A 13,942-nucleotide genomic window follows, 5' to 3' on the forward strand; every position below is an offset into this window, starting at 1 on the left:
GTCTAGCTACAAGACCGACCCGCTGGAATGGATCGTAATGCTTCAAGGAACTGGACTCAATATATTCATCCATGATTGTACCATAGGCTGACTATAGATAAAGTGGATTTTTTTTTTTTTTATGTGTTAATTTATGAAGAAAATTCAACAATACACTACTTCTACTACTACTACTACTACCATATGTATATATATATATATATATATATATATATATATATATACTGCTATACATGTCCATCACAGTATTATGTTTATATGCATACCTGTCCACAACCTAATAAATATACAAATTAACAAATAAGTTCTCAGATTTTGATTAAATATTGCAGAGATGGGGAGTGTCTAAGTACAGAAACTTCAATGTGTTGTATTTTAGTAGTCTGACAACTTTTTACTTTTATTCCTTACATTTTAACACAAACATCTGCACATCTGCACACACATTTTCAAAAAAGGCTTGTTACTTTAATTTCAATGCAAGACAAAACATGAAAAGATGTAACATGATTAAAACAACCACAAAAAAACATAAAAGACAACAAAATGAGTGACATAAGACAAAAACAAGTAGAAGACATAACAATACAAAAATGATGTAACAAGATGAAACAAAGTAACTATACATAAAACAAAAATGATATAAAAGCCACAACAAAATGAAAATGACATTAAAAAAAAGATGAAAACAATGTCACAATACATAACACAATGAAAATGACATTACAAGATAAATATGTGGAAAAAGATGTTACAAGACAAAAATGATGTAACAAGATGTAACAAGACAAAAATTATGTAAATAGCATAACAAAACGAAAGCAAAACCAAAACCAAAACAATGTAAAAGATTTATAAAGACTTAAATGATATAACAAGACAAAAACAACATAAAAGATGTAACAGTACGTAACAACACAAGAACAACATGAAAGAAGGAACAAGAGGAAACAGAGAAGGAACCTAGACTGTGAAGAAAATCTGATGTTCAGTTAGCCACATCCTTCTTTTTATGTGGACAAGTTGTCATTTTTGTGAGTGGCCGTCACCTCTACTTTTTTTTATTCCTTTCTATTCCCTTCCTTTATTATAAAGAGCTGATGAGATTGACAGGACGGGGGTAGAGAGAGAGGGTTACATGCAGCAAAGGACCACAGGCTGGAAACATATCAGTAAGAACAGAAGAAGCCTGAGATCTCTTATGACTTCAGCTTTATCTGAGGCATCTGAGAATTTCACTGCCTTTCAACTTATAGTTGAAAGATGCTTGACAAGATATTGAATGAATAGCAAAAAAAAGACAGCTGTCTCTGAACACCAGTCACAGCATCCACTGGGAAGATGCCAAAGGTCATACATGGATCAGTCAGTGGATAAAAGATTAGGAAAGACATTCACCTCTGGCATCAGAGACATAAGCTGACACATCTCTTTATATTTAACTATCTACCCACAGACAGCGTGCATCAGCTGACCTCTCTGAAGTTTGAAGAAAATCCGGGTGTAAGTTTTACACTAGAAAATTCACAACGTTTGACTTGACAAAGATTGTCCTGAAGTGCAGCAATGTGCCTCCACCCTGACTGGAGTATCATCAGTTCCTCCCCACAACAGAGTGAGCATCAGAGAAACAAACCCTGGTCAGGCTGGGCTGTTGATATATCTGCCCTGGATCCTGTTATTGTCCATCAATGTGTCTGTCATAGGACATTAGCATGTGTCTGCCCTGTTCCCTACACCATGCTATTAAGTGTTTAAATCCAGTGTATCCAGCCACAGACAAGGGCAGATTATAGTAATTCACCCCACAGTAAGTATCTCTTGTTACCCACATTTCAAGTATAGGCCTATTTCTGTTTTGTGCCTCTGCTGACTGTATCCCCCGCCTCACAAGTGTAGCACAGCCATCCCAAGACTTGGGCTACAATAAACAAAATGTTATTGAAATTGCAGTATGGCCAAGCACAATATCTAGATTGCAGAAGCTGTGATGTTTATACCTCTGCGACAGCTGTGGCTGGAGGCATCATGTTTCTGGTTTGTCAGTCCATCTATATGTTCATCCATTCCATCTCGTGAACGTGATTTCTCAGGAACAACTTGGGGAATTTCTTCAAATTGGATACAAACATCCACTCAGACTCAAGCATGAACTGATTAGAATTTGGTATTCAAAGGTCCCAGTGACTATATGTTCACCTCACTGTTGTGAACACTATATTTCAGGGAATTTCTCAAAGGCTCAAGGATGAACTGATCAGAATTTGGTGGTCAAAGGTCACTGTGACTTCACAAACACATTTGGGCCCTAACTCAAGAATTCATGCACTAATTATTACAAAATTACACACAAATATCTAATGGGATAAAATGATTAAGTGATGACTTTTAATATCCAAAAGGTCAAAGGTCAGCTTCACTGTGACATCATAATGTTCAGCTCTCTATCAGTCCTCTGTCCTGTCCTGTAAAATAGTCTCCAAGTAAAGACGGCATGTTTCTACCTGCTGGCTTGAAGCCACGTTCATGTGCACATGCACACCGTCTGAACTGTGTTTGTGTGTGGTGTGACAGTGTGCAAATGCCATGTTGGGACTTAAGGAGACTTGGATTACACCAGACGAGCAGTATGGAGGCATTTTATGTTTCTTTTTTCACCCAGCTGTTTTTTACATTTGAAAACTGGTCACCATTCACTTCCATTGTTTGGGTTTCCCTGTGAAACTGCAGCAGAGTTTTGTGGACTAACAAAATAAACCTGACCCTCAACTGGCATGAGCGTGAGTAGATAATGACTGAATTTTCATTTTGGGTGAATTATCCCTTTAACTTATTAACTAACTAAACCACATTTCAAATGAAGACATTAAACACGTCTGGGCTGCTCTCTCCATGTATTATCATTTATTGTTTCATCTGCAATAGACTGTAAGGAAGGAATAAAAAAGCATGATGGGCTGCTTCCAACATGTACTTGCTGTTTTGAGCCACACACTCTTTATCATACGCAGATATGAAAATTAAATGTGCAGTACAAGACTGTCAAAAGTACATCTGAGTTCATGTAGAAGTGAGTTGTTGCTACATAGTTTTCCCAGCAGAGAGCACTGCAGCCCAGTCACTTTATTGTTTCACATATATCTTTGACACAAGCCTTACATAGACACATTTCAGGGATCCTTGACATACAGTTATGAAATGTGTTTATGTAATAAACAAGACAATGCATCAATGTCAGTATCAGCTTTGTATCAACTTTTACTTTTACAAATAATAAGTACTGGTGTTGGAAATATTTTTTCCTGTTTTTTTTGGTCATTTGTTTTCTCATTTTAAGTCTAAGTCTAATTGTCCTCATTCAACAAACAGCTCTGCCAGACAAAACAATGTCAAATGAGGTGCAATTATTGCCACGACTATTGATTAAATATCCATGAATTTTTAATTGGTTAAATTATTAACAGTAGTTAATGTGTTAATGATTAATCATTAACATCCTTACTGCAAACGAGTGCTGCTGCAGCATTTTGTTTTGTTTTCTGTCCATATGTCTTTCATGTTTTTCAAAAGTATGATTTTAAAAGTAACTAAGTAAATTATATCTTGTAATGCATACTTAAGTACAAGTAAAAGTAGAGACTTGAAAAACTACTCATAGAAGTACAAGTACCCCAAAAAAAACTACTTAATTACAGTAATTTGAGGATTTGTAATTACTTCCACCCTTGGAAACAACTTTATGAATAAACACATAAGTCTGTCTCTTGATATTAAATCAGAATTTGAGTCTGAATCAGAAATACTTTATTGATTACCGGGAGGAAACTGTTCATGTTACAGGTGTTCCCATTCAACAATAGTAATGTATGCACAATCTACTACAATATATACAGAGACAATATAGCAATAATATCATATGCTGCAATAATGATTCTGATTGTGAAACAGGAAAATACCGTGAGTTTGCAGTGCTCTGTCAAGGACTCATCGGGTGCATATACAGTTGTAAGGATTTATAGCATGAAATCTTAACGTATTCAAAAGTAAAAAGGCAAAATATAAGGAAAAATAAGAGGAAGATTCTTTAAGTAAATGTACTGCCACACTGCAAACACTCGCAAAAGTTTTAAATTCAAGTATTATCAAAGAAATGTATTTAATATCTGAAAAGTTAAAGTATTCATAGTGCAGTTAAATGTTCCCTGTCAGCATTTTAATATGTCTGATGTTTTTGGATTAAAAAATGTGTTAATTCATAAATTACATGTTCACTTCACTGGCAGCATATATACTGACAGTCTTTGTGGCCTTTTTATTTTACAAGATTTGATAGTACTTTACATGCCTGTTCAAAATCTTTGTGAAAAGGAGACTTCTGGGGAGTAAACCTGCAATCATTTATACAGAACTTGGCTAGGATAATCAATAGATTTTTGACATATACCTTGTCCTCAGTTTTCATATTTGAAGAGTACAAATACAGCATGTGCATAAAATAATGCAAAATCTTTGAAGAAATATAATACATTTGGAAGCATCTTTCCATGACTTAGGTAGGTCTGAGTTATACAAAATATTTATCTAAATTTCTTGAGGAAATGCTCTGCAGAGTAAACTTTGAGTAAAATATTAATGTAATCTATTTTATGTTATTAAAGAAATGGAATTGTGTATCACTCAAAAAGTAAAACCCACTCTGCATTACCTGTGCAAAATTTGAGAGCAACAGAGAAACCTTTTACGAAATAAACCGATACCAAAGTGCAGTAGTCTTTTTATTTAGAAAGAAAGATATCCAAACCACCGACCGCCGTTTTCTATTGAAAATGATTCAGTTTTAGTTGTATTTTCATAATTGGTCCACTTGGGCGGGAAATCAGCAGATCTGGCAACTCAGGCTGTCTGCACGCCGTGTGCAGACAGTGCACACGTCACGGCACTGGACAGAACAGTTGAGGCGAACCTGAACCACGAGGGAGATAAAGCTAACCACCGAACTCTATTTGAGAAATAAGTAAGTTACAAATTCTCTAAGTATGGTTATGAAAATAGGCTTTTCATGTGTTAACTCTCGCCATCAGTTCACAGACCATTTTTAAAAGAACTCAACGGATATTTTGTCATTATGCCCGAGTTAGCTAGTTGATTTTAGCTAGCGCCACACCCTGTTTTTTATGCGAACAGGTGGCCATTTTCGTAAGTGGCTGTTACCTTCAAAACTTCGGTTATATCGTCGTACTAAGCACTATTTTTCAATAAAACATTTACATTTGAGGTGTTTTGTGAAGAAGTGCGGCCAAGTTCCCGCTCGGTGTCCATGTGGACAGTGACAACTAGTCGCGCTAGCTAAGTAACTAGCTAATTGGCTAATATGCAAACCGGGCGAGCAACGGAATAAAATGGTGTCAGCTACATGTCGTTCACTCCAGGAAAGCTGACCGGAAAGAGTCGAGGTACTTTTTATGGGCAACTTGACCAGCAAACTAGACCCGGAGGCTTAAAGTATAGATTTGACATTGGTCTTAATTGCTTCGCGTGTAATTTAAATGTGTTGTTTGATCTAACAGCTAACTGAACACTTAGTAGTTAGGTAGTTGTCGCACAATGTGCAGACTAACACACCGTGTGACTAATCAAACCATTGCATAAAGGTTCATTTGACTGTAACGGAATGAACATACATGTTGATATTTTTAATGACACTCAAGATGTTTCCAATAAACTATTATTAATGTAATATTCAGTGTTACTTCTGTGCAAATTTTTTAATCCAGTGATCTTTTTTTTGCGTTGTCCAGTCCATCAGTAGCCATGTAACCAACCTTTTGCACCATATCTGAAAAAACATTTTCCAGCATTTGAAAGTTGACTTTGTCTTTTTGTTTAATATTTCAGGTGAACAAAATGGACGAATGGCAAGAACAGGTAAGCAAGTTTGCGGTCTCAGGTCCAGCAATGACAGGGGTTGCTTTTCATTACGTTGAATTTTGCCTCCTAGTTTCCTTTCTCCTCTGTCAACCTGGAAGTCATTTCCCCTCCGCCATGATGACGGATCTTCCAACTGCTTAAATGCACCTGGAGGAGAGAGGAGGCTTCTAGAGGAGCAAGGGTACACCGGTGTATCCTACGCAGAAGTTTTTTATCAAGAGGAGTGACATTGATTTGAATATTTTGGAAACAGAAAACAGACAGCATTGAATTGAAATATTAAATGATGATTAAAATCAACATAAGAAAAGAATACTATTATTAGCTATTTTAAACAGTTTACAGATCTAAATGAATGCTGTGAGGTGCTGAGGTTGTTCTTAAATAAGTGTTTGTGTGGACATTTGTACCAGTCAGTCTGGCAGCTGATAAAGCTGTTATCACTTGTTGTTGCTTCAGACTGACGCTAAAAGGAACCAAAAATTTTTCATGTCACAACTTCATCTCCTCTGTCCTTGGGTCTCTTCCTCGCATTTCACTCTCATGTCCTGGATGGGTATAGCTAAGATGTGAGGAGAGGAAGTGAGTGAAGGAGATGAGGAGACAAATTTACAGAATGAAAAGCACCCAAGGTGTATGCTTATTATGTTCCGTTTAATTTTTCCTGCCTTGGAGCCAGTCAGTGACCACTTGCTCTCATTTTATCCATCTTTATAGGAGACTGCTACCACAACAGTAACCAGCCACACCTCAAGTGAAGGTACACTTACTGCTATGAAAGAAAATGATCTAGTGATAATTTGCCACTATGTTTTGAGCTATAATAGCACTTGTACTTCATTGTTTAACATTTAAAATTAAATGTCCTGCCCATAAAGAAATAGTTTGGATCAAAGTGTGGTAGTGTGAGGTACTTGTACATCGTGAGTGTATTATCAACAGTAGATGCTGGTCTGCACGTCACAATTTGGAGAAGTAGCTCAAGCACAAGTGTAGGAAGCTAAGCAATGAACTGCCATAGATACGGTCAGCAGCAAAATGTATTTGACATATCAGAAATTTCATCTCAGATCACAGGAGTTACTGGTCTACCACTACCACGAACAGTTTTAGTTAGTGTTATTGTGACTTTGTTATAAAGGATTTGCTTGGATTCACTGAATTCACACAACACTACAGACTAACCAATCAAGGCAGCAGTAGACCACCAACTCAAGAGATCTGTGAGGTAAAATTACTGATTTCTCCACTGGAGTCTGGTTGAATGAGAGAGTGATTTTTGGCCTATATAATTGAGTGTCCTGTTAGAAAAAGCTGTCCAACAGCGAGGTAATGTAGTGAAAATGTTCTAAATACAGTGTACAATTAAACTGATATATAGTTTTTAAAAAATGCATTTTGCTGCTGACCCTGTCCACAGTAGCACATTGCTTAGCTTCCTACATGGTACCCCTGTTACTCATCCAAACTGGAGGTGTAATGATGCCATCTATTGTAGGTAATGCACTGAATATGGATGAGTTCCTCGTACAATCCCTCTTTAAAGAGTACAGGCAGTTATAACTGGATAACTGTTTATGTCAAGATGATGATGATTTGTTGAAAACGAACACCTTACTTTTAGGGACACAAGGCAACTCCTGGAATTCTGACAGTGGCAAATTTGGAAGAGGTAAGTGCAGAAGGGATGAGTAATGGCCCCCTGCATGAGAGGACAATGATTAAAAATGTCTTGCCATTTCTCTCCAGGTCGTGGTGGAAGAGGTGGAGGCAGAGGAGGATTTAAAAGCTCATTCTCCTCAGGTGTTCATTCATCTCACATTACACAAGTAGTGAAATGATTAAGTCACTAAACATCTACCAATGACAGTATACTTAGTCATTTACTTAGTATAAATTATATCTTCTTTCCTGGATCTTATGTTAACTCGTGTTTCATTGTAAAGCACCTTGTAACTGAAGGGCAAGGGAATAACTGCAAATCATCAAACAGGCTGATAATTAAATTAATAAAAATTAATTAAAAATTAATGATACAAAGGAATCGTAACTTTGTTGCTCTGCCCTCTGCTTTGTAGGTGCTGATAAGAATGGGAATGGTAAGAACTGGCAGTATTAACTGATGTCAGTCAGAAATATTTCAGTCTTAGTGCTACTGACCCTCTGATTTGTTCTGTGTAGAAGGTGACAGCTGGAACAATGCATGTGGAGACAGAGGTGGCTTCAGAGGTAGAGGAGGCAGAGGTGAGACCTGATTAACTCAACCACAAACACTGACAAAATTTTACTGTCAGTGTGTATATGTTGTGACAGACCATACCTGAACAAAAGGTTAACTACAGTGGAACAAAAACTATTGTCAGTGTTCACATTTTGTATTTCTTGATCATAGTCCTGGCTATTCTTTACCTTTATGTCCAGGTTTCTTCTTCTACTTAGCTGTAGCAACAGCAATACTTTTTATCCACGAGTGCAACACAACACCTGTTGTACAAGTAGAAAATTTAATTTGCAGGAATGCAATGTCTCTGATCATTCTGGTCACATTCAGCTCTCTCCCCCATCTTAATCCAAAGACAGGCAGAGTGTGTTATGCTAATAGTGAATAATTATGAACAAGCAAAAAACAAATGCTGCTTCTAACAGTTGAACATAATTAGCAATGTATCAGTTGGTATATTCATTCATTCATTGTGTGTGTGTTTATTGTACCAGGGCGTGGCAGAGGATTTGGCAGAACGGATCGTAGTGAATTTGATGGTAATGTTTTCATACGGTTCTCCGAGGTGGAACATTTTAAACACAACAGACTTTCACATACCTACACACGTTAGCTGACTGTATATGAACTGCCTTGATTTTACAGGCGATGACGGTGGAGTGTGTGTGTGTGTGTGTGTGTGTGTGTGTGTGTGTGTGTGTGTGTGTGTGTGTGTGTGTGTGTGTGTATTAAACACTCAAAAAGATTTTGGTTATAGTTTGACTGTTTTACACCTCAAGTTGTAATTTTTCATACAGGAAGATTTTTGTCTACTGTACTTTGTGTTTGAATACTGCCTGCTCTGAACAGGGTTCAGGGGAGGAAGCAGAGGAGGAAGAGGTGGCAGAGGAAGAGGTGGTTTCAGATCAGGTATTTCTTAATTTAGTCCTGTTATAGTGAAGCAGGGCAACTTTTTTCCTGTTGTCAGTTTTCTAAAATGCAAAGTAATGTTTTGCTGTTTAAATAACCCAGTGTTTGAAATGTGAAGTGCAGATGTTTAATGTTGATAATGTGTTAAAGGTGGTGATGAAGGTGGGAGAGCAGGCTTGGGCGGAGGTAAATGAACATTAATGAATTAAGTCCTCCAAAAGGCTAGGTATTGTTTCATGTCGAGTAAATGTGTCAGGTGCGTTGTTGCAGGTTACCGTGTGAGAGATGAGGACACCTTTGCTCAAGGTAAGTTCTTTTTGACATTTAACACAATTGTAGCCATTGAGTTAGAGTTTGAAACATTTCCCTGATGTGATTGATGTTTGTCTGACACAGGGGAAGATAAAGAAAATAAGGATGCAGGCGATGGGGACAGTAAGTTAATGTACTGCTGAATGTAACTCTTCACCTTCACCTTCAGCATGGTGAAGCTTGTTCTGCTTCTGCACCACAGAGAATTACTGTTCTCCTTGCAGGGCCAAAGGTCACATACATCCCCCCCACCCTCCCTGAAGATGAAAAGACCATTTTTGCCCACTATGAGTCAGGCATCAACTTTGACAAGTATGATGACATCATGGTGGACGTCAGTGGAACCAATCCACCACAGGCTATCATGGTAAGAAGTAATGAAATCAGTAAATTCATGAAGCAGCCAATAAACAGAAACTGTTACAAACAGAAAAGCAACAAATCTCCAAATATCTCCAGCAACTAAGAAAGAATATGCAATATTGATTAATTCAACAAAGCTGGAAAAAAAAATCTTACTTGCATCCCTACTGGTATGTTGTGTGTGCCTACACATGCAACAAGGATTTGATTGAACCAACTGATTTGTTGACATGAATAACAGCAGACCGCTCAGTGGCTTCTGTGGAGAGCAAGCTGTCAGTAAACTGATAGCCTGTTGGGCAGCAAGCGTGATGGGATGTTTAAAATTTGAGCGCTGTGGCTGAAGATGTTTTGTCGTGCCTCATAAGCTCCCACTTCACTAGGATGTCTCTAACAGTATCTACAGACTGAGCTGATGCCCTTGTGTAAATCCCATAACTAAGGTGTAACTGAGACCACTTTATGGTAGCAAATTTGAGCTAAACAGCTTTTTAAAAACTGAATGTTGTTTTTCCTTCAGACTTTTGATGGAGCAGGACTATGTGAGTCCCTGAAGAAAAGTGTCACCAAGTCTGGTTATGTCAAGCCAACGCCTGTGCAGAAGCACGGCATCCCAATCATCTCAGCCGGCAGAGATCTCATGGCCTGTGCTCAGACTGGATCTGGTAAAACGGTAAGATGAAAGAATCACCAGCTGGCTGGTACATTTGGTGATCAGAGTTTAAATGTATCCTTTGCCTCCAGGCTGCTTTCCTGCTTCCTATCCTGCAGAAGCTAATGGCTGATGGTGTGGCCGCCAGTTCTTTCAGTGAGAAGCAGGAGCCTGAAGCGATCATCGTGGCCCCTACCAGGGAGCTCATCAACCAGATATATCTGGAGGCCAGGAAGTTCTCCTATGGGTAGATTTAGACTGTGACATCAGTCATTTAACCATTACTTGCCTAACAAGGTGTTCAATACACCCTGTAAGTAAAATGTCAAATAACAAGTTGGACATACTACTGTCTTTTAATCAGAGTTTCCTCTGAATGTTGCAGGACATGTGTGCGTCCAGTAGTGGTTTATGGTGGAGTCAGCACTGGATACCAAATCAGAGATCTCTCCAGGGGATGTAATGTGCTATGTGGAACACCAGGGAGACTGTTGGATATGATTGGAAGAGGAAAGGTAGTGTCATTTTCACTCACTTGATGTTTACATCCAAGTTATGCAGTCTGTAGTCGAAGGCTTGAACATGTGACTGAATGGTGTGTGCTGTAGGTTGGATTGACTAAGCTGCGGTATTTTGTGCTGGACGAGGCTGACCGCATGTTGGACTTGGGTTTTGAGCCTGACATGCGCCGCTTGGTGGGATCTCCTGGAATGCCGCCCAAAGAGGCCCGTCAGACTCTGATGTTCAGTGCCACCTTCCCTGAGGACATCCAGAGGTCTGCTCCGTTATCAAGCACTGCTTTTACTGTGTCGTAGAAATGAGCTTGGTATCTATTAATATGGTATCTTGTTTTTTAAGGTTGGCAGCTGACTTCCTCAAGACTGACTATTTGTTCTTGGCTGTGGGTGTTGTGGGTGGAGCCTGCAGTGATGTGGAGCAGACATTTGTCCAAGTCACAAAGTTCTCTAAGAGAGAGCAGCTCCTTGACATCCTCAAGACAACTGGTAATTTTTGGCAGCCATTTCCAGCCTCTTTAATTCCAGTATCATAAAAATCTCTAAATATAAGCAAGAATTTCACTATGACACTATATTGTCACTATATTGACACTATAATTATCTGAAAAGGCTGTTTATAGTAGTCTTTGCAAACACAGGAGACCTAATGGCTGGCTGAATTATAAAAGAATATTTATGTAATATGGACAAGTTGCTGTGGCATTTCTTCATTGATTTATGGAGCTTGTAATCACACAGCACAATTTTAAATGAAACAGTTACTGTCATTTACTTAGAAATGTAACCAACATTTTCACATTTTTGATCGCAGAATAGGCCTTAAATTGAAACAATGGCATTTAAAAGTGTAAGACTTGAATTTAACTTCGTTGATACACGTGGACACCATGGACGCATGAGCTGGTCTTGATCATCTCACTGTCTTGATTTTGATGACTGGTGTTTGTTGCAGGAACGGAGCGCACCATGGTGTTTGTGGAGACCAAGAGACAAACTGATTTTATTGCTACTTACTTGTGCCAAGAAAAGGTTCCAACTACCAGCATTCACGGGCAAGTGATGTGTCCAGAAATCTCTATTCTCACTTGGTTCTACTGCAGATATTAATGTGTTGTGTTGTGTGTTAGTGACCGGGAGCAGCGGGAGCGAGAACAGGCTTTGGCAGACTTCCGCTCTGGCAAATGTCCTGTCCTGGTGGCAACCTCTGTCGCTGCCCGTGGTCTGGATATTCCAGATGTGCAGCATGTGGTGAACTTTGACCTCCCGAACAGCATTGACGAATATGTCCACCGTATTGGGAGAACTGGTCGCTGTGGTAACACTGGGAGGGCGGTGTCTTTCTATGACCCAGATGCTGATGGCCAGTTGGCTCGTTCCCTGGTCACAATCCTGTCCAAGGTAAGAGCCGTCATCTGAATATACACAGCCTTTCATTTCATCCTCAGTCTGCACATACTTGCTCGTGATCCTCCCAGAGAAAACTTTGTGTTGTTCAGTCATGTGAAGTGCAGCCACTGTTAACAGTAGGAATGACTTCAGTCACAGTCGGTGTTGACCTTCATTGTTTCCCTGTGTTGACTGTGATCGGCAGGCCCAGCAGGAGGTCCCTTCGTGGTTGGAGGAGTGTGCATTCAGCGGTGGCTGTGGCTCCTCGGGCTTCAACGCTCCTAAGAAGAACTTTTCCTCCACAGACTCCCGGAAGGTGACTGACTTTTGTGTTTTATAACCACTTGTTTTTTTTTGTTCCTCTACAGAATCTTAAGTGTAGCTGCCTGTCCTTGCTGTGTCCTCACAGTGTTCTGTCTGTCCTTGGGGTCCACAGGGATGGTCTTTCCAGGACAACGATGTGAAGAGCCAGCCAGCTGCTCAGACAGCAGGTGGTGAAGAAGAATGGGAGTAAAGAGTACATTGTTGCAGCACTGCGGCACAGCACTGAGCTGAGTTTTTTCTTTTCACATGTTCAGCTTGTTGTACTTTTATCTGTGTTTTTGTTTGAAGGAAAAAAGTTTGTCTGAGGCCAGACAAAGTTTAAAAAAAGTAAAGTGAGATGTTTAACATGGAAACTAGGTCTTTTGTAGGATCTGACAACTCAGTCATGATCAGTCTTGACCAACCAGAATATTGTGGACTGTTTGTTTTATTTTTTTTTAAGTCATCATTTGAATGTAACATGTTACATAAGGAAACCAATGTCTGACCAAAGGCAAAACTTGAGAATGTCATATTCCAGATATAATTTGTTTCCTACTAATCTAAAGATCACCAAGAAATAAATATTTGTTCAAAGCAAAGCCTATATTTATTGTGACGTGTATGTACGTATTTGATAAATGATGATCATTATTATTTCATTACTGACCCAGGAAAGACAAAAACACAGGTGATAATGCAGTTGAAGGTTGTGCTCTCTTTTAGATGTAGGTCACAAGCAAGTGAATAGACTGGTACATATGTACACCTGAAAATTGATGAGAAAGATGTCACTGTATTGTACTCGCACTCCATCAGAAAGAAACGGATCAGCTTCTATAAATGTGTTACTATCAGTACCAGTCTGTCACACAAATGGCAAATGGTTCAAGCAGGGACTTGTCTGAAGTAACTGATCACATTTACGCAAGTATTGTGAGTGCAGTTTTGAAGTAAATTGCTTGAGTAATTGTGTTTTTTGTTAGACTCCACTACATTTCAGAGAGAAATATTGCACTATTTTGTAGCTTTATTTGATGCTGGTACCTGCTAGTTACTTTACAGATTGAGATTAATAGAAAGTATTAAGATGTGATAAAGCTAATCAGTGCTATATAAAGTAATTAAATATTCTACCACTTTTATCAGTTGCACCATTAAAGTGATGCATTATTACTATGAGGTAATATTACGTTAGTATGATATGGTGTATTCTGCATGAGTAGCTTTAATATTCAAGTATATTACAATGCTACTACTTTTGTACTAATACTTGAATAAGATTTTGTATGAAGGACTTTTACTTGCATTAGTATTACTACACAGTTGTATTTTTACTTTGGAATGCAT

General features: G+C 38.6%; 1 protein-coding gene across 1 annotated transcript; it reads left to right on the top strand.

The window, feature by feature from the left end:
• The first annotated feature begins 6,279 nt into the window (after positions 1–6,279).
• ddx4 (DEAD (Asp-Glu-Ala-Asp) box polypeptide 4) lies at positions 6,280–13,194 on the top strand. Its single transcript, XM_084714157.1, has 22 exons — positions 6,280–6,288; positions 6,646–6,688; positions 7,553–7,600; positions 7,678–7,731; positions 8,007–8,027; positions 8,110–8,172; positions 8,644–8,688; positions 8,795–8,816; positions 9,006–9,058; positions 9,209–9,244; positions 9,329–9,364; positions 9,455–9,493; positions 9,595–9,737; positions 10,254–10,406; positions 10,478–10,632; positions 10,771–10,900; positions 10,994–11,160; positions 11,244–11,389; positions 11,856–11,955; positions 12,031–12,301; positions 12,495–12,605; positions 12,726–13,194. Exons 1-22 carry the CDS (start codon positions 6,280–6,282, stop codon positions 12,801–12,803), a joined length of 1,923 nt encoding a protein of 640 aa, XP_084570283.1. The 3' UTR covers positions 12,804–13,194.
• Positions 13,195–13,942: the final 748 nt, after the last annotated feature.

This window comes from Lutjanus erythropterus, chromosome 24 (assembly GCF_056507025.1).
Source record: "Lutjanus erythropterus isolate fLutEry1 chromosome 24, fLutEry1.hap2, whole genome shotgun sequence".
In the NCBI taxonomy this organism is placed as follows: domain Eukaryota; kingdom Metazoa; phylum Chordata; class Actinopteri; order Lutjaniformes; family Lutjanidae; genus Lutjanus; species Lutjanus erythropterus.